The 20,389-nt window shown below is 35.0% G+C and overlaps 2 protein-coding genes and 1 long non-coding RNA gene across 9 annotated transcripts in view; 1 reads left to right on the forward strand and 2 right to left on the reverse strand.

The window, feature by feature from the left end:
- Positions 1–44: 44 nt before the first annotated feature.
- Positions 45–4,254, reverse strand: LOC108949542. Its single transcript, XM_018812193.2, has 7 exons — positions 4,128–4,254; positions 3,777–3,944; positions 3,188–3,416; positions 2,628–2,665; positions 2,017–2,099; positions 899–1,008; positions 45–555 (listed from the first exon to the last, which is right to left on the reverse strand). The coding sequence occupies exons 3-7, from the start codon at positions 3,290–3,292 to the stop codon at positions 193–195; spliced, it is 699 nt and encodes a 232-aa protein (XP_018667738.2). The 5' UTR covers positions 3,293–3,416; positions 3,777–3,944; positions 4,128–4,254; the 3' UTR covers positions 45–192.
- The window catches only part of LOC108949551, a 48,483-nt gene continuing 30,142 nt past the window's right edge, over positions 2,049–20,389 (forward strand). The window contains exons 1-3 of the long non-coding RNA XR_003395986.1: positions 2,049–2,112; positions 11,576–11,681; positions 17,434–17,609. This is a non-coding gene — a long non-coding RNA (uncharacterized LOC108949551). The remainder of the gene's footprint in view (positions 2,113–11,575; positions 11,682–17,433; positions 17,610–20,389) is intronic.
- The window catches only part of LOC100175809 (voltage-dependent T-type calcium channel subunit alpha-1G), a 38,700-nt gene continuing 27,891 nt past the window's right edge, over positions 9,581–20,389 (reverse strand). For 5 of the 7 annotated variants that reach the window (XM_018812275.2, XM_018812276.2, XM_026834876.1 and 2 more), the window contains 25 exons: positions 20,093–20,231; positions 19,713–19,805; positions 19,426–19,577; positions 18,868–18,980; positions 18,507–18,630; positions 18,172–18,287; positions 17,464–17,601; positions 17,110–17,236; positions 16,687–16,790; positions 16,321–16,435; positions 15,866–16,021; positions 15,430–15,622; positions 15,202–15,347; positions 14,832–14,941; positions 14,397–14,536; positions 14,045–14,194; positions 13,619–13,740; positions 13,295–13,333; positions 12,653–12,799; positions 12,184–12,279; positions 11,518–11,685; positions 11,133–11,187; positions 10,946–11,037; positions 10,656–10,797; positions 9,581–10,407 (listed from right to left, as the gene is read on the reverse strand). In XM_018812275.2, the coding sequence (XP_018667820.1) occupies positions 9,785–10,407; positions 10,656–10,797; positions 10,946–11,037; positions 11,133–11,187; positions 11,518–11,685; positions 12,184–12,279; positions 12,653–12,799; positions 13,295–13,333; positions 13,619–13,740; positions 14,045–14,194; positions 14,397–14,536; positions 14,832–14,941; positions 15,202–15,347; positions 15,430–15,622; positions 15,866–16,021; positions 16,321–16,435; positions 16,687–16,790; positions 17,110–17,236; positions 17,464–17,601; positions 18,172–18,287; positions 18,507–18,630; positions 18,868–18,980; positions 19,426–19,577; positions 19,713–19,805; positions 20,093–20,231 (3,600 nt within the window). In that variant the 3' untranslated portion in view covers positions 9,581–9,784. The remainder of the gene's footprint in view (positions 10,408–10,655; positions 10,798–10,945; positions 11,038–11,132; positions 11,188–11,517; positions 11,686–12,183; positions 12,280–12,652; positions 12,800–13,294; positions 13,334–13,618; positions 13,741–14,044; positions 14,195–14,396; positions 14,537–14,831; positions 14,942–15,201; positions 15,348–15,429; positions 15,623–15,865; positions 16,022–16,320; positions 16,436–16,686; positions 16,791–17,109; positions 17,237–17,463; positions 17,602–18,171; positions 18,288–18,506; positions 18,631–18,867; positions 18,981–19,425; positions 19,578–19,712; positions 19,806–20,092; positions 20,232–20,389) is intronic. The other 2 variants (XM_026834874.1, XM_018812274.2) reach the window with 2 other exon arrangements.

Consider the following 20,389-nt stretch of genomic DNA (forward strand, 5'->3'; position numbering starts at 1 on the left):
AGAATTATAAATCCATATCTTCACGACTCCCATAGACCGTTGTTAATTGTTTAAAAAACGATCAAGATATTTGAATATTATGTGCTAAAGGTGTCCCATTTCCCCCCACCCTATACTATACCTTGCTTAAACTCGTAAAATAGCACAACATATTACGTTATTGGCCTTACCGAATACGCCACAATGTTTAAGTTACGCACGATGAGTATGTTTGCATCTTATAAGACCAATAGTAGCTCGAAAATGAGCGTTAGTAATATATGCGAATGAGCTATGAACACACGATGCTTTAGCAAAAAGGTATGATACCAAAATCACATAAGGACTAACTTGATTGCTACCAATACTTATAATAGCAGCGACAGTAAACGGCATCCAACTGGAGACAAACAGGACAACAAGTAAAACCGCAGATTTTAAAATCTGGAATTCAATTGTCTGTATTCCTCTTTTTGATCGAGAACTATTGGATTTGCTCAATTTTCCCGAACTTTGTGATTTTCTTGACCCAGCGCGGCTAAGGGACGACGCGTTTTGTTCACTGGGTTTAAGTCTCTGTAATAATATGTTTAATAAATGGATGAATAAGTGATATGTGTGGCAAGACACTCAAAGGCAGTTGCTTCAAACCCAGCGGTCCCTTGTTGCTTATATAAATTGTCAGCCAGCATACATAAGCTCGAAAATAATCACTCACAAAGTTACATATGTGGTAACTTGTCAGCTGGCACGAATGTATAAAACAGAACACACGTATACTTGTTATAACGACTGTGGTTGCCCCGCCACGCAAGGATAAATAATTTCATTCATTCATTCAAATAAAAATGGATCTATTTTAAATTCCAAATTTCAGCTTGAAATTTAAAACACAGATTTCAACATTGGTTTTGTTTACCGCGCTTTGTTCTCTCTGCATGCCAAGAGGTTCTACTTTCGCTGGTGCTTCAATCACACGTTCTTCGTTTTCCATCGGTTTTTTAGGCAACACTGGTCCAAGTTTGGTTTCTGTGATAAAAGATAGGACATAAAAAAAAACGGGATAAAAAAAATTTCGGCGCCGTGAAACAGTTATGGTTAAGGGTTCGAGGCTTGATGCTGCTACGCGCATTGTCGGCGTGTGTTGTTGGATAAGACACGAAACGGCAATTTATCCAACCCAGTGGTCACTAATGGTTGTCCAGTTTGCCAGCCATATTGATACACTAAAACAATAATGCACAAAGTTACATAAGCGTGGTTACTTGTAAGCATGCACGAGGTGTATGAAACAGAACACCTGTGTCATAACGACTGTCGTTGCCCGACCATACGAGGATTAATTGTAGCTATACATTCACACATTCCTGCCGCAAACTAAGTTAGTTAGGAACGCGTGCCTTTGTGCGGCGCTCGGCGCTTTTGCTTGATTACGCACATCTTGCTGTATTGGCAGTGCAACAGCGCTCCCACAGCAAGCCGTATAAGCATGTTAGAATCGCCTTGCTAGTTTTAGTATTGTAAGTCTACCAGAAAGTGTTTTATAGTTCGCACATCAGCGATTTCTACCAGCATTTTAGTTGTTACATACCTGATGTCGCAATTCAGGTATTTATTTATAAAATATTTTAGTGAATTATAAGTTTGCTTTTGAGTTATCAATACAGTGTTTTATTATGTTTATAAGACGACAGTAACTCTTGTACGTACATTGATTGTGTATATTGCAATGGCGAGCTTTAAAACGTAGTTAACATAATTTTTAACAACTTTAACAAGAACTTAGTTGCATTTATAGCTGTAATGTTACATTTTGTATTTTGTAATTTCACATTGACCGCATTTTTGCCACTTCCGACCTTTAAAACGTAAATGACATACCTTTAACCGATTTTAGATTATAAGTTGCCTATATGTATAGTTGTTATGTTACATTTAGCCATGTATATTTAACTAATCTAACTTTAAACGTTTTAGCAAGGTTATAAGTTATACGTTTAAACTGATGCATTAGAAACATGGTATTAGAATATTTACCTCGTATTGAGCTGTTTAGTTGTATTTGCTTGGCTGACATCATTGAAATACCTTCAGAACCCCCGCTTTCAGATGTGAAGCCTCTGCAACGTATAAGTAAGTTTTAGTTATATCAATATCAAGGTAAATAATATGTAATATACAGTGGGAAGGGGGAGATGGGATACATTTTAGCTCTATTTTCTCGTCCCATTCAGTAATAAACGAAGAACATTTTAATATTATAAAAGTGTATCCTTACGACTCTCATAGGCCGTTGTTAATTGTTTAAAACATGACCAGGATATTTGGATAGTATGTGGTAAACGTGTCCCATCTTCCCCCCTCCTACTATATGTCGATGTGTAACTCGGTAATGTATTTTGGCAGTTAAAAAATGAAGCAATATCACGGTAAACAACGTGTAATACTCGTATAAGAACAACTGTCGCTATACGTAACTCGGTCTTGTCTGTTTGTAGTTAAAGTAGTTTATAATACTGTTTGTAAGAGCGTACGATTTTTGACGTTTTGTGTATGAATAGCAAATGCGCTGGTTACAATATATTAGTTGTTGTTGTGTCTAACTACAGGCAGCCTCAAGTAAAGCTTATTATAAACTAAACACGCACCTTTCCCTTCGTCTTCGTTTTCTTATATGTCTCTGTCCCTACAAATATAAAATTAGGTTGGGTAAGATTTTCATCGTCGCATTTGAAAGTAAACAAATATAAAATTAGGTAACCGTAGCACCCTTAAAAAAGCGTTGGTGATTGTTTTAAACACTATTAAAAAATATGGGATAATATCATATTATGTGCTAATGGTATTCATCCTACCCCGCAGAACTATGTAGTAGAGTGGGGGAAGATGGGATACATTTTTATTCTATTTTCTCGTCCCATCTGGTAGTAAACAAAGAACATTTAAAGAATTATAAACCCGCATTTTCACGACTGCCATCATAGGCCGTTGTTAATTGTTTAAAACATGATCAGGAAACTTGGATAATATGTGCTAACGGTGATCCATCTTCCCCCACTCTACTATGTATAACAAAAATTTAATACGTTTTTCTTTGATTTTTAAAATCTAGCATCGCTGTGTACCACTTCGTATACCTATTAAAATACGCGCTGTATAACCTCACCCATATATAGAGCAGAAACATAAGAATAGCAAAATTACATACCTGGTACTTCGCAAGCAAAACCGAACTGCTCTTTACAGCCCAAAATATCCGATATAAACAGTAGCATATAAACACCAGGGGTATAAAGAATACGAATGTACACATCGTTATAATGTAGAGCCGGTTTGATAAAGAATTTGTGAAGCGGTCAAATATACAGCTCGGTATCAGTGGTTCTTCTATGTACTCGGGCACTAATGTAGATAGAGGCGGGGCGCTCCATAGGAAACTGTAAATATAATTTATTTCAAATATTTGAATAAATGAAAAGCCTAATTATAACTTAATGGTTGAATGAATAATTAACTTAGTTATAACCTAATAGAATGTAACTTTTTTATCTTCGCGTGGCTAGAAACGACAGTCGTTATAACACGGGTGTTCTGTTCCACACAGCATGTAGCTACCATGTATTATTGTAAGTTTGTTGACAATTATTTGGCTTGGTTTCTGTCTAGTTAAGAACGTAATAGTTTTAATATCTAAGTGACTTATTCTGTCTATTTATGCAACATATTTTTTAAATATATTTCTTCAGTTTGATTTGAGTTGAAATAGTGACATGAAGACAACATGTGTACGCATATACCTGTAAATCCATGTGATAGCGACAATTACTTTCGGTTTCTCGTGCGCCACCTTGCAGAAGGTTTTTTGCCACAAATCACATGAAAACGGTCGGCTATCATGCACGTGATTGTCATGATAACAGTTATATGAATGCCAGACACAAAAAAACCCTCGGCTTGACAATGGGCTGAAATGCAAAAAAAGTCGTAAAAACATTTAACTTTAAACAGCTTAAATGCAAAAAAGAATAGCACTAAAACTAATTTTAAAATAAAACGGATAAATATAAGGTTTAATCGTTTTGACGCTATTATACGCTTATACTGTTAGTTTAAAAAGTATGAGTTATATTTGTTTAGCTATTGCATACCTGTTGTAGCGTATTTTCCTTGAAAGATATGGAACGAAATAACACTCCCAAATATTCCCAACCAAGTATTAGCGAAAGCCAGGTTGATCGTGTATATGTTCGCTGCTGATTTACGTAAAGTACTCTTGCTGAAAAGTATAACACAACAAGTTTAATTATAACAGGGTGGGGGAGATGGGACACCTTCACCACATAATACCCGAACACCTTGATCGTGTTTTAAACAATTAACAACGGTCTATGGGAGTCGTGAGGATACGGTTTTATAATTCTTTGAATTTCTTTGTTTACTACCAAATGGGACGAGAAAATAGAGATGTCCAATCTTTCTTCACCCTACTCTATAATAAATTCCGCGAACTGGGTTCAAGGAATTGCCGTTAAGTGTCTTGCCCAAGGACACATACGCCCACAATGATAGCAGCGACGAGCCTCGAAACATATAGTTTTCATGGTTTATTAACTGTGTAGTAAATGAATTTCGAAACTGTAAACTCGCCTTAGAAAAGTGTACATGACCATAATGTTTCCAACAACCGCAACAGTCCCTGCTGTAAGCATTAATCCTCCAAACGTGTACATTGCCACATCGTTTATTGGATGTACTGGTCGTGCCTCTGTCGTCACTAGGGGAAGTACCGCGCTTGGTGTCATAGTAACAAAAACGCTGCTCAAAAATGCCAACGTTCTAAACAAAAATATAGGAATTAAATAAATGAATGTAACTTGTTCACCCTTATAGCATGACGGGTAACGACGGTCCTAATAACATGGTTGTTTCGGTTCAAACACCTCGTGCGTTTATAGTTTTATACCTTTATGAACCACTGTGTTGGAGCAATTGTTGTTAAGTGACTTGTCCAAGAACACACATCCCTAATGGTAGCAGCGTCGAGCCTCGAACGCATAAGCTCTGGCATAGAGGCAAACATTTTAACGAGCTAACCAATGTACTACGGCGCTGGTGAAAAATGGAGAGCATTACACCGATTAAACTATGCTGGACATCGCTAATCTGCCGGCGTTATAGCACAGTGGTAGAGTGGTTATACCGCGCCTGTCTCTAGGTTATAGCGCGCCTGTCTCTAAGAGTCTTGGCGTAAATATGTTCTTGGGGAAGACACTTAACAGCAATTGCTTCAATCCAGGGGTTTCCGATGTTTTTTTTAAATTGTCAGGCATACATGAAACAATCAAAAATGTAATCATTTACAAAGTTACATATATATTTTCAAACTTATGTGTTTTAGTGAATATCAACATTTTGGGGCTTTAAATTTACATTCATTCTACTTTATTCCTGGAGAAAAAGCCTATATTTTATTAATGTCATAACGAGCTTAAAAGAAATTTAAAGTTTTTTTAAAAAAATTGGCATTATTTCAATGCATTAAACCACGGTGTATAAAATATTTAAACAATCAATTTTTGACATTGGTTTATGATTCAATACAAGAATGATGTATATATGTATTAGGATTATATACAAAAAATACGCATGAAAAATTAATGTGCATTAAAGTTTGATGTAAATAAATCTTAAACTTGTAAGAAAAAGGTTGGAAACAAAAATTTTTTGTTTCAAATTATAAATCCATTAAAAAAATATATTGTAGTTCGATTTTTATTCTAGTTTTGGCAATTATAAATCTAATTATAGAATAAGCTTAGCGCGGTCATGCAATAAACTTGTTACGATGGCTTTGCGCCACATTATACGTTGTAAGACCATACCGGTTTTTAGTTTTTTTTTAGTACGTCTTTAACTTATAGTACTGTGTTGGCACATAATATCCCATATTTTCTGATCGTTTTTTCAATTAATGACATTCTTTTAAAGTCGTGGATTCGGTTATATAATTCTGTAATTAATCTTTCCATACTACCAAACGGGACGATAAGAGAAAGAAAAGAAACCATCTTACCCCAGCTTACTATAATGAACACATAGCATAAAATTATTTTATTAATTTGTTGTTAGTTTTTTTTTATAAAGCTGGGGTAAGATGGTGGTTTAGTAGTTTAGTTTTATTTATAAAGCGAGTTATAACGACTGTCGTTTCCCCTTCTTTCTACACAACTTTATAGGTTATCATTACTTAGCTATCGTATCTGAACACAAGTAGATAAAGTAATTTTACATTTCTATAAATAAGGTACACCACATACCGCTTGCAATTTTAACTCGATCTAGCAACGACAAGAAAAGGTGACATTTATTGATTTTCGGTAAAAAAAGTTTGGAAGTTAGCCAAGCGAATTATAAGTTACATAACCAGCTCAGCATATGCGTTTTGTTACATCAATACAGTGTATATATAGGCTACATGTTATAAATTTAACTAGTTTTATATACATGCAATATGATGGAACACCTTTTCATTTTATTTTTTCGTCCTATTTGGTAGTAAACAAAGAACATCTAAAGAATTATAAAACCGTATCCTGACGACTCCCAGCGCATAGATTGCTGTTAATTGTTTAAAACACGGTCATGATATTTGGATATTATGTGCTTAAGGTGTCCTGTCTCTACTATATTTATATTTCCATTTTTAAGTTTGTTCTGTCAGACTTTAAACATGCCTGAATAAGATAAAATAGAATATACAATACTACATTTAAAGTTAAAAAAAAACAGCTAAAATTGCGAAAAAATACCTGTTTTCAAACGCCATTAGTATCGCTTTCTCTTGCCTTTAACCTTTTTAATAAAATTTTACACCAAACCCAATATGTAACTAAGCCATGCTTCAGGTATGTTTTTTGCACTACACTCGTACCCCTGTCCAAAAGAATAAGAGTGACCGAAGGCTCTCGGGTCTGTTTTACGCTAAGCGGATATAAACAGTCAGACAAGGTCATTGTATTCGCAAGCATCGATTTCGATCCTTCAGCGCACCACATCCTATGTGTCATATATCCACTAAGCATATATCGCTGGCTCTTAACGATTTTGGCACACAGTACGCTGAGGTAAGATGGGACTCCTAAGGATTCTATTTTCTCGTCCCATTTATTAGTAAACAAAGAGTATTTAAAGAATTATAAAACCGTATCTTCACGATATCCATAGACCGTTGTTAAAACACGATCAGGATATTTAGGTAATGTGAGCTAAAGATGTCCCATCTTCCCCACAATACTTTATATAGTAGGTTGAGGTAAGACGGCTGGCTCATAAAATGCTATATTTCCTGATCTCGTTTTTAACAATTAACAACGCTATTTTATAGTCGCGAGTACGCGGTCTTATATTTCTCTAAATAATCTTTACTTACTACCAATTGGGACGATAAAAGAGAATGAAAATCTGGATCATTATACCCTCTATCTACTAATATTTAGCGGCAGTCAAACGATTTAAACCCAAATGCTCCACGCTATCTTAATGCAAGCTTTTTTAAGAACAACTTTCTCAAAATTGTGTTTAACAGTTCAGATATTTTTCTCTAACGCTTAATTACTAAACCAATAAACAAGTTGCATATGCATACTCTCATACCAAAGGTTGAATTCTCCAAAATGATAAGGAACCTTAGACCTTAGGTGTATTTATTTGAACTCGACTTAGCGCATAACCAGGCCACCCGCAAAATACTTCTAAGAAATATATTATAGGATGGGGAAGATTAAACCTCATCATTCCTTGAACACCTTTTCAATTATTCAAAGAATTATATAACCGTATCCTCCCGACTCCCATAGACCGTTGTTAATTGTTCAAAACACGATCAGGATACTTGGCTATTATATACTAAAGGTGTCCTGATCCCCGTGCCTATTATATACCCTCTTAAACCTAACTTAAACCTAACTGACTCTTAAACCTAACTGTCATCGTTACATAAACTATTTTCAAGATTCTTTTTTTATTCCCTTGGGAAATTTTGCCCGTTAACATCGAAGCGGACTTACATAAGTGGATGTTTAACGCCGACAAAAACCAAGAAACCAACAAAAATTATTTCGGCAAAAATAGCTTACGTGTTTTACAGCACTTACTGATCCTGACTGTTATTCGTTATGAGAATCGCCCAACTTCATGAGCGCTGGATAGAACGGCGCGGATTTACAAAATTAGTCAATTTTGTTATACACACTATAAAATTAAAAAACATAGACCTCTTTAACAAAATCTGGTCGTAACTGCAAAGATTCTAGAGTCTAGACAATAGCAGCAAAAGAACATGAATGTTTTGCATCTAGCAAATACGCTTTTATATAGGTTTGCAAAACAATGTAGGGCTGTAGGCTACACGTAAAAAGGCTTTTACATGGCATATAACAATAGTTTACGTAAATTGTATATATTCTGTCATCACTAATAAGTTAGATGTGCCAACAGTGTTTTTGCTGCAACATTTCGTCTGTCGTTGTCCTAATTGTGGTATAATTTTGACAGATTGCGGCTTTTTTTCGTTTTAAGTAAGGTCATTGCAAATGTGGTTCATTTTTGTTAATTTTTTTCTGTAAGTGCATGTCATAATATGCCGAGTTTAGTTTCGTTGAAGCAATAACTGTAAACAAAGTACGTTTATAGGTAATTAATCCATATGTTATAACATACTAACTTGTACATACCGGAATTAATTATGTTTAATAAGAGCTACAGGTTTATTTTTTTGGATTAAACGTTTGTTTAATGTTGTTTTTAAACGCTTTGAAGAAATGAATGTAACTTACAACTTTATCCTCGCGTGGCCGGAAAACGACAGTCGTTATCATACGGGTTTAACACCTCGTGCCAGCTTACGAGTTACCATGTATATGTTACTTTGTGGGTGATTATTTTATTTGGATTTTTCATTTTGTTTCGATGGCTGATAATTTGGACAACCCATTAGTGACCACTGGGCTGATGTTTGTTTGATTTACGCGTGTTAAGGTACTAAACACAATGTTTTGTAGATATATTCCGCCAATCTCGTTCTAGTCTTTTTAAGCTGTATTAAGATTTCAATTGCGGTTTATTTCATGATCGTTTAGCATCGATTATTCGAAACAAGGCTGTCTTAGAAGGTCACATACGTCGTCTTTGAAGACAAGCGCCTTTCAGTATAAAGCAATCAAGAAAATCGTCGTTTTAATTAAAATCCGGCGTCGTGGATCAAGACAGCCAACGAAAAACAGCCATTGTGAATGAATGCATGTGGGCGTATGTGTTCTTGTATAAGACATTTAACAGCAATTGCTCCAACCTAATGGTTAGTAATGGGTTGTCTAAATTCTTAGTCGTACATTAAAGTGTATGAAACAGAACCATGTTTACGACTGTTACTTTCCGCCACGCGAGGATAAAGAAGTTACATTCATTCATTTCAAAGGCATGCCTGGTGCAATTTTGCAACATCAGGCAACACTCGAGTTATAACTTGAGTGGCTTCTTATACACCAGACATACATAGTGTATTCATACACCCCATGCTCACTGTCGAGTTGGGCGAACAACATTATGACAAAGAAAGAAAAAATTTATTTTGGAAAATACGACGTAACACTGCTTGCCACAACAGGGCGCTAGAGCCCACATACGTCAATAGAAAGCCAAAAAATCGAGGTCAAAAACAAGCTAACCAAATGATAGGCCGTAACGACAATAAACGTTTATCCTAATTCTCATTTGCCAGCGGCGTGTTTAACTTTTGCATTTGTTGCTAGCTGTCGCTATAGGATTTCCTTACGTCATCGATCGATGACGTTGCGTAAATCGTCGGTTGCGTAACGTCATTGTGACGTAAGAGATTGGGGTTAAAACTGAATGTGCGAACAAGGTGGCGTTTTCCACACGATTGAAGGGTCGATTTCGGGGAAGCACCTTGTTGAGAAGGGGGCCATCGTGGTTTATTGATGACGTCACAATGTGTGACGTCATCCACTTTCGACGTCACGCTGGGGTTGTCGCAAATTGTAGTTCTCGATACCGGCGTATTTCCTGAAGGTTTTTCGTCGTTTTTGTAAATAGTGACGTCACTGGGACGTTGAGGTTTTGTGACGTTATCAAACGACTCACTAATGGCGTCACCGACACTTCGGGACGGTGTGACGTCATCAAAAAATGTATTTTTTCCTGATTGGGTAATGGTTGAAGTTCTTGGTGGTGTAGTGTCACAATTTGGTGTTGACGGTTTGACGTCATTACGCGGTGATGTCATTGAAATGTGAACAGAAGACGTTAGTGACGTCACAGAATCGGCCCTGACGTAACCATTCGTTTGTGACGTAACTATAACATTGGATGTAGATTGTGGTATGTCTAATGAACATGTAGGAACAGAAGCTGAAAAAATAGATGAAGAAATAAAAACTAGATTGGGAAAGTAAAAAGAGTAAAAAATATAACAAAACACAGAAAACAATTACATTAGAGTATCTTGCCAAAAGACACATGTGCCTACAATGGTAGCAGAGCCCAGCCTTGAATCCGTATCCTCTTGAATAGAGGCAGCCGTACAAAAGTTCCGGAAATTATATACAACTTTAACTCACAAATGATTTAGAAAAGTTTAAAAAGTAAAAATTACTTACAAGTAGATTGGGGTAATATGAATACCGACTCTTTTCGTTGTACCCTGAAATTGGGGCTTTGCTGCGGGGTAACCTCTACACTCCTGCACCCCGAGAAATGGGTGGTTAGGGGTAAAAGTTGACGGGTGTGTATGGGTGTCGGCTAAAAGTCGGGTAAAGAGTTAATTTTTATTAAAAAAATATTCATAGATTTAATTGATATAGTAGCAGGGTCAGGTATTGAACCCTGTATCTTTTAGTTACAATACTAGCACACACAAACACGCACCAGACTATACCACACTACTTACCCTTAAGCACGGCATGGATTGAGCCAATGTCACAAAGTTAGGATCATCCAAAACATGCTTCACCAATGATTTTGTTGTCATTTCTTCAGGAGCTGTTAAAAAACCAAAAAAATGATAGCAAAAATATTTAAAAAGGACATAAAAAAATATGGCAAATTGTTAAAAAATATTGCTTTTTCTAACTTACTTTCGGTTGGTGTCCAGTGAAGGCTATGTTCGGTAGAATCTGCTAAGTCTATTTTCTGAAAACGAAATGAAACTTCAGTCTTATAATAAATGCACCATGTGTGTCTGGTGTATAAGAAGACACCCATGTTATATCTTTGCAGTGAGCATGAGGTGTATAAATACACCATGTGTGTCTGGTGTATAAGAAGACACCCATGTTATATCTTTGCAGTGAACACGAGGTGTATAAATACACCATGTGTGTCTGGTGTATAAGAAGACACCCATGTTATAACACGACAGTGAGCAGGAGGTGTGTGAATACACCGTACATGCCTCGTGAATACAAAAACACCCATATTAAAACCTAACCACTGAAACAAACAACATAACTATAAACATACCTGTTGTTTGACGAGTTTTCTGGGCGCAGAATTGACCCTGCTTTGTTTTACTTCACAGATAGATGGAGACACAATATCATCATCAGCCTTGTGTGTGTGGGTGTCAATCAAAACCTCAACGGGACCAGTGGCGTTACTCCGACAATCTCTATCTACAGTCTCAGGTACCTGGTGTGTCATATATTATATCATCATAATTTGTTTGTTTTAGTTAGCTTTGTAACATTTCTGCTTGGCGTTTGTACAGTATTTTGTAGCACTAAGAGACTAGTGTTAAATGAACGGTAGGGATGTGAGTGCCAAGCGTCAAAAAAAAGGATGAACAAGCTTTTAAGGTCGGGCTCGGCATACCCCAAGGATGTTATATTTTTTTTTAGTTGGATTTGTAACTTTTTTCTGCTTGCTTAGTGTTTTTTAGCATTATGAAATAACTGGTGTTAATTGAATCAAATAATAATTGTTGAGTTATATTTTCTTGCACGTTTGGGCAGCAACAGTTGTTAATAACATTTATTAGCATAATAGGGGTTTGTTTAAATTGTCGCACCCGCAATTTTCCAGAAAAAGCAAATGGGAAACTAAAAAAGAGTACACTTATGTTACACACATACATATACAGACTGACTTACACACTTTTATCAAAAAATACAAACAAAAAAAACTTGCAATAATAACTTGATCGTCATTGTCGGTGAAATTATTCGAATCATCTTCAAACACTTCGTCTTCCTCGTCGTCTTCTGCTCGGTTGTCTTCCAGTTGCTGGGTGGAATCAATGAGAAAATAAAAAATAAAAAATTGAACAAAAAAAATAAAATTTTTATTATTTTTTTATCAAAAAATTTAGTTCTATACCACAGTAGTTATGGTGGATGCTTATTTCGCAAAAAAAGGACTCAACCCGGCTACTGTTGTGGGTTCTCAAGACTCATGTCCTTGAGGACACTTGTTGTCAATTGCCAACTTGTAAAAGAGTAGAGGACTAGAGGTGTATAAAGTCACAATGTACAGTGCAATAATACACCTATGTTATAACGTGGTACACATTTTGTTTTAAATTCATTCTATATCCTATTTTGATTAATCTGATCTTTGATATTAGAGAGGTAAATAAAAAGTTATTTTCTACATTCACCTTCATAAGAACGGCTACTACCACGTTAACCAACACAAATTGTGCCGTCATTACGAATAGAACGAAGTATATTGGAGATATGATGCTGCTTCCACAACAGTTAGTGACACACGCATCTGAACTATCGCATGTCTCACGAATTGTGTCCTAAAATTTTGTACAAAATATTGAATTTTAGTGTAAATATAGGTAATTTCTGCTAGAAAATATTAGTTTTTTACACTTAAGATGTTACGTTATTAAAAGCACTGCAAACACATATTCAAAACACATACACACACATATACATCATAAATACATTTTTTGTCGGAATTTGAATATAATATTCAAATCTTTTTTAGGTGTTGGGCTCCTAAACACCTTTATTAGGCACTTACATTGTAACACTCTGACAAAACCAGCATTCAGCAAAAAACAGCATTCTGTGCATGCATTTAACTAAGCTGTGTCTCAAAAACCAAAGTCCACAATTTTATTTCAAAAGCATTTTTTAAATTTTTACTTAAAATATTTTTAAACAAATTTTTTTTTTCAGTTTTTATTTCAAAACTGAAGTTTATTGCCACTTTAGGGCTTTTTTCGAAATATAACTCAAACTCATGCACAAGCGGGGACATATATATCGCTGGTTGCCGCCCTTACGTTATACAAAGGTCCTGAGAGAGGTCTTTTCATTACGTCCTTCAAATTATGGAATACAATTTGGAAAAACAAAAAATTAAATGAATATTTTTTTTTTAGTGGAAATATTTTATTTAAAGAAATATTTCAAATTAAAAAATTGATGTAAGATTTAAAAAATCACGATTTATAGATTATCCAGTAACAAAAATTTAGTAAGCCTAAAAAGTTACTTCTAAATTTAAAAGAACACTTTTCTTCCATTGCTTTAAAAACTACTTAGCTATAACAAAGAAAAAATAGTTGATTTGTTTATTAAAAAAATATATTTTTGGCTCAAAATACCTTCATGATCCCATTCCAATTATCACCCGTAGAAATACGAAATAAAGTCAACAAAGCAATTCCAAAGTTTGAGAACGAGGCGTGTCTACTTAAGCCATTGCATGGGTGTAGTTCATCACAACCTTAAAAGAAGTTGTTTTTTTGGCTCATTAATATGTCAGTGTATCACAAGTTTTTAACATGAAAATGGTCAAAATACCCATAATGAATGAATGTATAAATGTTGCACCAGTTTATTTATCCCTGTGTAGTAGGGTAGCGAAAGTTATTATAACACGGGTATATGTATGTTATAACACTAACAATGGTAGCAGCATTGACTGTCTAACCCATACCTACATACAAGAGGCAACACCCTAACCATTGTGTCATAATAATATGACACTTGACATTAAAAAACTTTAATCTTCAAAACAAAGAACTTACTCAACGTCCCAAAAAGCTCAACTCCCAAAGCAGCAAAGATAAAGAAGAGAAGCAGAAATAGAAGACCAAGATTCCCCACTTGCGGAAGAGCGTTAGCTACAGTTTCCAGCAGTGACCGGATCCCTTTTGACACTTTTAGTAATTTTAGAACTGCAAGAAAAAAAGAAAACATTATTTTTGGAGGAATTTATAAAAAGATGTTAGAAAAAGTAGTGTTATAACTTGACAGTAAGCATGAGGTGTATGAATACACCATGTGTGGTTTGTGTATAAGAAGACACCCATGTTATAACTCGACCCATGCATAAGAAGACACCCGTGTTATACCTCGACAGCGAGCATAATGACCTACCTCTAGCAATCCTTAACACCCTCATAACACGTATAATAGTTGGGTTGATGAGCAAACTACGATCCCCTGCGCTCATCAAAGCTTCCACAGCGATTCCAACCAATGATAAGATAACTATGATCATGTCAACTTGGTTCCATCTTAAAAATTTAAAAAAATAGTATTTTGTTTTTCGATGCTGTGTCCTTGGGCAAGGTACTTAATTGCTCTAACCCATTTGTACCGACGGGTTGTCTAAATTGTCAGCCATACACTACAAAATTTAGTAATTTATAAGCGGGCATGTCTGAAACAGAACACCCAGGTTATAGCTGGTGGCCCCTAGCTAAACACAGTCGTTATAACACCGGTTTCCATACATTGAGATTTGAACCTGGTATCCTTTGGTTATACATCTTTCAATCTTAAATTACAGTTAAAACAACACAATCGTACTTATCTCTGAAGTATCTTCTCACACCGAGTGCTATTAGTTTCAAAATAGCTTCCAAAACAAACACAGCCGTAAAGAAATAGTTTGCAATTTTTAAAGCTTGGTCTAAAACCTGAAATTAAAAAAACAGTTTGATTTTAAATTCTTTTTTACCATTATTTTGGTTCATTATAAAACATGTGTCTGGTGTACAAAAAGACACCCATGTTATAACTTGACAGTGAGCATGAAGTGTATGAACAGACCATGTGTGTCTGGTGTTTTATAACCTGGCAGCGGACACGAGGTATAATTTATAGCCTACTATATACGTTTAAGGGCATAGACACCCATGTTATAACTTGACAAAAGCATAGGGCGTATTAAACCCACCTTTGGTTGCTGATAATGTTCTGCTGCCATCGTAAATATATTGATCCCAATAACAATAGAAACTCCTATCTCAAAGTATTTATTCAAACAGAAGGCATGAAGTGCTCGTCTCGTTCGGCCGTAATCTTCGTAATATTTTGTATTGGCTGGAAAAATTATATTATACTTCTATACAAACAGAAGTAAAAAATTCTGATAAAATCTGAACATAAACGAACAAAATCCTACCTTGAAAACTGGGTGATCCACAAAAAAAAGTTGTAATCTTCCTCCAACAATTAGTACATCTTCCTCTTACTCCAGTGACGTGATTCTTTGCTTTTGAAAGAGTTTTTCTGCGGAATGTGAGATATTTGTCTCCTCTCTGGTTCCTCATAGACCTCTTGTAATCCAGTCTTTCTTGCTTTCTTTTTCGACGCTCCTGGAAGAAAAAAGATGATCTTTAAAAGTTTTTCATTTTTACCAGAAAACTACAGAAATATTCATTTTGTATAATTTTTGTTATTTATTTTTTATTTTTTTAAACACACAAAAAACATCAAATTTTTCATTTATTTTTAAATTATAAAACAAATTGACTAGTCCTTTATTATTACTGTTATTTTTGTCACTAAAACAAAATCCCTTTGTTAAGTCACTCTTCTCATTGTCACATCACACTCACTTCTCTCCTCTTCTGCTCCTCCAACTCATGCTCCTCCCGACACCTATGGAAGTTTTCCACTACAACCCCAACGAACATATTAAGCACGAAGAAGCCAACAATCAAAAGGAAAGAAACGAAATACAACAACATCCAGGGGTTGCTGTTACGAATTGGCTGTAAAAAAGTTTCATATGATTAATAGGCTCATAAAAGTGAATTTTCATATGGTTTCCTTTCATATGAATAAGTTTTCATATGATTTTCTTTCATATGTATAGGTTTTTCCATGGTTTTCTTTATGTCTGATTTTTCACAATAATTGCTTGATGTGAATAAGTTTCTCTCATGAATAGAGTTTTCATATGAGAAATATTTTCACCAAAATTACATTTTCAATTTCGATTTTCACAAGAAAAAATTACATGGTTCTTAAAATACTTCCGGTGATTTAATATAAAACTCACGAAACTCACCTGTTGGTCAATACCAGTGGCATCTATCCCGTGATACATGATCTCAACCCACCCATCTTTTGATGATATCACAAATAATGACATCAACGCTTGACCAACATCATCAAAGTTATATCTGTGAAAAATGTATGCACCTCATGCTCACTGTAAAGATATAACATGGGTGTCTTTTTATACACCAGACACACATGGTGTATAACGAGTTATAACATGGGTGTCTTCTTATACACCAGACACACATGGTGTATTCATACACCTCATGCTCACTGTCGAATTATAACATGGGTGCTTTCTTATACACCAGACACACATGGTGTATTCATACACCTCATGCTCACTGTCAAAATATAACACACACATACATACCTTCTATTCACCCATTGATTGTTTGAACTCAACAAACAATCTGTCTTATTTGTTACGTTTCTTAAATCAGGTCCATCACAGTAATAGAACTTCCCTTTAAGAACCTTTAAATAATGAAATGTATCCGTTTTTATAGTTTCATTTTTACTTCTGTTTGGGTTCCTACAGCATGGCATCTTATGGGACCTGAGATTTAGGCCTGAGTTGGTCCATTACCCAAACACCCAAGGTGCTATAACCATTTTGGTGACCACTCAATTGTAGCAATGTTTATTGAGTGTCTTGTCTCAGGACACTAGTAAGCTAAAACCTTGGCACTCACAACAAAAAACTAGCTTACCAAATTTATAACAGACAAAAACTTCATATGTAAATTGCCCCAATTACTTAGCAAGCTTATTAAAGTAAATAAATGGTAAATACCTGTACACCAAGTATGCCAAAGATAAGGAAAAATGCGCAGCAAATAAGAACAATGTTGCCAATTGGTTTAAGCGATGATATAAGAGTCTGCACAACAAGCTTTAACCCTGGTGCTCTGCTGATTACCCTGAAAACATGGCAACACTGGTAAATGGTGCAGTTTCAATTCTATTCTATGTGGGTGAGGTCCCACAATTTTCAACCATAAATGAAAAAAATCACCCCACAAAAGCACTGTTTGTTGTAAATACGCAACACAGGAAAAAAAGCAGTTTAAAAAAATAAAGTAATTTTATTATAGTCTAAATGAATGTTTTTTTGCAGGAAGTCGGGAAAAATGGTGGATAATCTTACCTTAAAGGCCTGAGAGCTCTCAAAAGACGGAAAACTCTTAAAATTCCAAGAAGTTTTGATCCAGAACTATACGTGAGGGTCATTATGACATCAATGAGTGAACTCGCGACAAGAAAGAAGTCAAGTACGTTCCAACCACTAAAATGGTATGTGTTAAAATATTTACTTGTTTATGTGTTAAAAATGTTGGTACTATAAACAATATATCAGTGGCTCATCTGGTATAAAAACGTATAGACTCTAAATGTTTCAATAAATTTTATGTTATTACAAGTCAAAGAAATGAACTGAATGTCAATTTAATTTTTCCAAAATTGTTCCACTGATATATTGTTTATACTATGCCTGGTAGCAGAAGTAACAGAATGTTGGTACTATATGTGTGATAAATGAACAACAGTGTGCATAGTGGGTACCTCATGCTCACTGTCAAGTTAATAAAATGCATTTGGAAGCTTTTTGGGGTTTATCAGTTGCAAGCATTTTAGGGTGGGGTAAAGTAAAAATTAAAGAAGCGAAAAATGGGTATAAACTGCATAAGAACAAACTTTACGTGTTCAAAACAATTTATATAGGAATAAAGGTAGAAAAAACCAAGTTATAATTTTAATAACGCAAGTTCCATCAAATCGGAGTGACATATGTGACACCAAAACAAAAGTTTACAAAAAATTTAATTATCTGCAAAAGCCACACAAACAGACTCACCTTTTTAAATAAGCTTTATGACCGATATAGAAGCCAGATGCAATCACCTTTAAAATTAATTCGAGAAGAAATACAAACGTAAATACGTTGTTAAACCCATCAATCACTTTACGTTCCTAAAAAAGGCATGAAAATTTCGTTATTTTTCTGGAATTCTGGAGTCTTTAAGTCCATGTTTTTAATATAAGTTTTAAATTTATCGTAACCCTTAAGAAAAATTTAAATTTAAAAAAAATATATAAATTTAAAAAAAAAAAGGTAAAATTAAAAATTATTCTAGTTTCTGTTATGCAAAAACAGCCTAAAATTCAACAAAATGTATCTTAAATATTTACATGGTCTTCTTCTTTTAGAGAAGGTCTTTCCAGGGCAATTGTGATACAGTTGCCAAATATAAGTAACAGAATCATGTAATCAAATAGTTTGTGCTCTGTAATTTTTTGGACAGCTTTACGGAACCTGTAGAAAATATGGGTTGTAGTTATGTTATTATTCTGGATAAATGTGTTCGTACACCTCATGTTCACTGTAAAGTTATAACATAGGTGTCGTCTTATACACTAGACACACATGGTGTATTCATACACCTCATGCTCACTGTCAAGTTGAGACACGAATGTATTGGTTCACATACTGTACCAACATATTCATACACCCTATGCACACTGTCAAAACATGACCCAACCACAAACTCACTTAAGTTCAGGTGAAAACAAATATAGCGACCAGTCTTTCTTGCGTTGCACCCAGTCAGGTGATCTTCTTCTTATACTTGGACATTTGCATGAACGAATGCAATTACATCTGCTCTGTAGATTCAATTATTAATATTAATAAATATGAACCTTTATTTTATTCCTGATTAGGACGTTAAGCCGTTAGTTAACCAAAATTTAATACAAGTATGAATATGCCTGGCAACAGTGAATGAATAGATGTAACTTTATCTTCACATAGCCTGTAACCGAAAGTCGTTATTACACAGGTTTTATACACCTTGTGCCAGTTTACAAGTTACCCAGTACGTTACTTTGTCTGTCATTATATATTACTTTTATTTGTTTTACCGCAAATCATCTTTATGAATAATTTGATGTGATGATTTTAGGTGGTTTTAAAGGGTTGATTACTTGAATGAATGTAACTTATTTATCCTCTCTGGGCAGGCAACAGTCGTTATATATGGGAGTTCTATTTTATACACCTTGTGGTCATAGTACATATAAATATATACAAACACATATACCCTCTTACTTTGTTTGAAGATGCCGAGTTCGAGTCTGTTTCCTTTAACTGCATGTCTGCCTTGCTATTGCTGTGTGTGTCTTGTTCAATGTTGATATTATTATTGTTGTTGTTGTTAATAGGCGAATATGTTGATTCTATTTCAGATGAATCTTGGCTTTCTGTAAAAATGGGATTTTATTTAAATTTTTTTTGATTTTTTTGTAGAATAGATTGGGACCAATAAGCCTACATCCCAGTTCTCAGGTGTGTCTCACTGAAGACCTCACCCTCATAGAATGAACATACATACATACCAGTTATAACATTTGGAGTTTTGATTTCAATTTCTTGTTCTGGTTCATTTTCAAAGCTTGCATTGCTGTACATGTCGTCTTCTATTTCATTGTCTGTAAATAAAGCATGGGTGAAAACTGAATAGAAACTTGAGATGAAAAACTGGGTGAAAAATACAAACTCAACAGTGAGCATGAGGTGTATGAATACACCATGTGTGCCTGGTGTATAAGAAGACACCCATGGTATAACTCAACAGTGAGCATGAGATATATGAATACACCATGCATGTCTGTTGTATAAGAAGACACTCATATTACAAGTGGACAGCATGAATACATCATGTGTACAACTCGACGGCGAGCATGAGGTGTACAACTCGACGGCGAGCATAAGGTACCTTGATCTTCTTCTTCTGAGCAAACAAGAGATTGTCGGTCTAGGGGAAGTCCCTTGAATCGCCTCAGCCGCCACGAACCAGTTCTCGAAATAGGGGAACCCCCAGCAAACTTAATGACGCTGCTCACACTTAGGCAAGACTGAAGAAAAAGTATTTATTTTAATTTTCCTTTAGTTTAAAAGGACAATAAATTGCTCAAACTTAGTGAAACAATATGGGTTTTCTATATTGTTATCCATACATTAAAAAAATCCACCAAAAAACGACCACCCACAAAGTTACATAAGTAGTCTGGAC

The sequence above is a fragment of the Ciona intestinalis genome, chromosome 6 (genome assembly GCF_000224145.3).
Source record: "Ciona intestinalis chromosome 6, KH, whole genome shotgun sequence".
NCBI classification, from domain to species: Eukaryota; Metazoa; Chordata; class Ascidiacea; order Phlebobranchia; family Cionidae; genus Ciona; species Ciona intestinalis.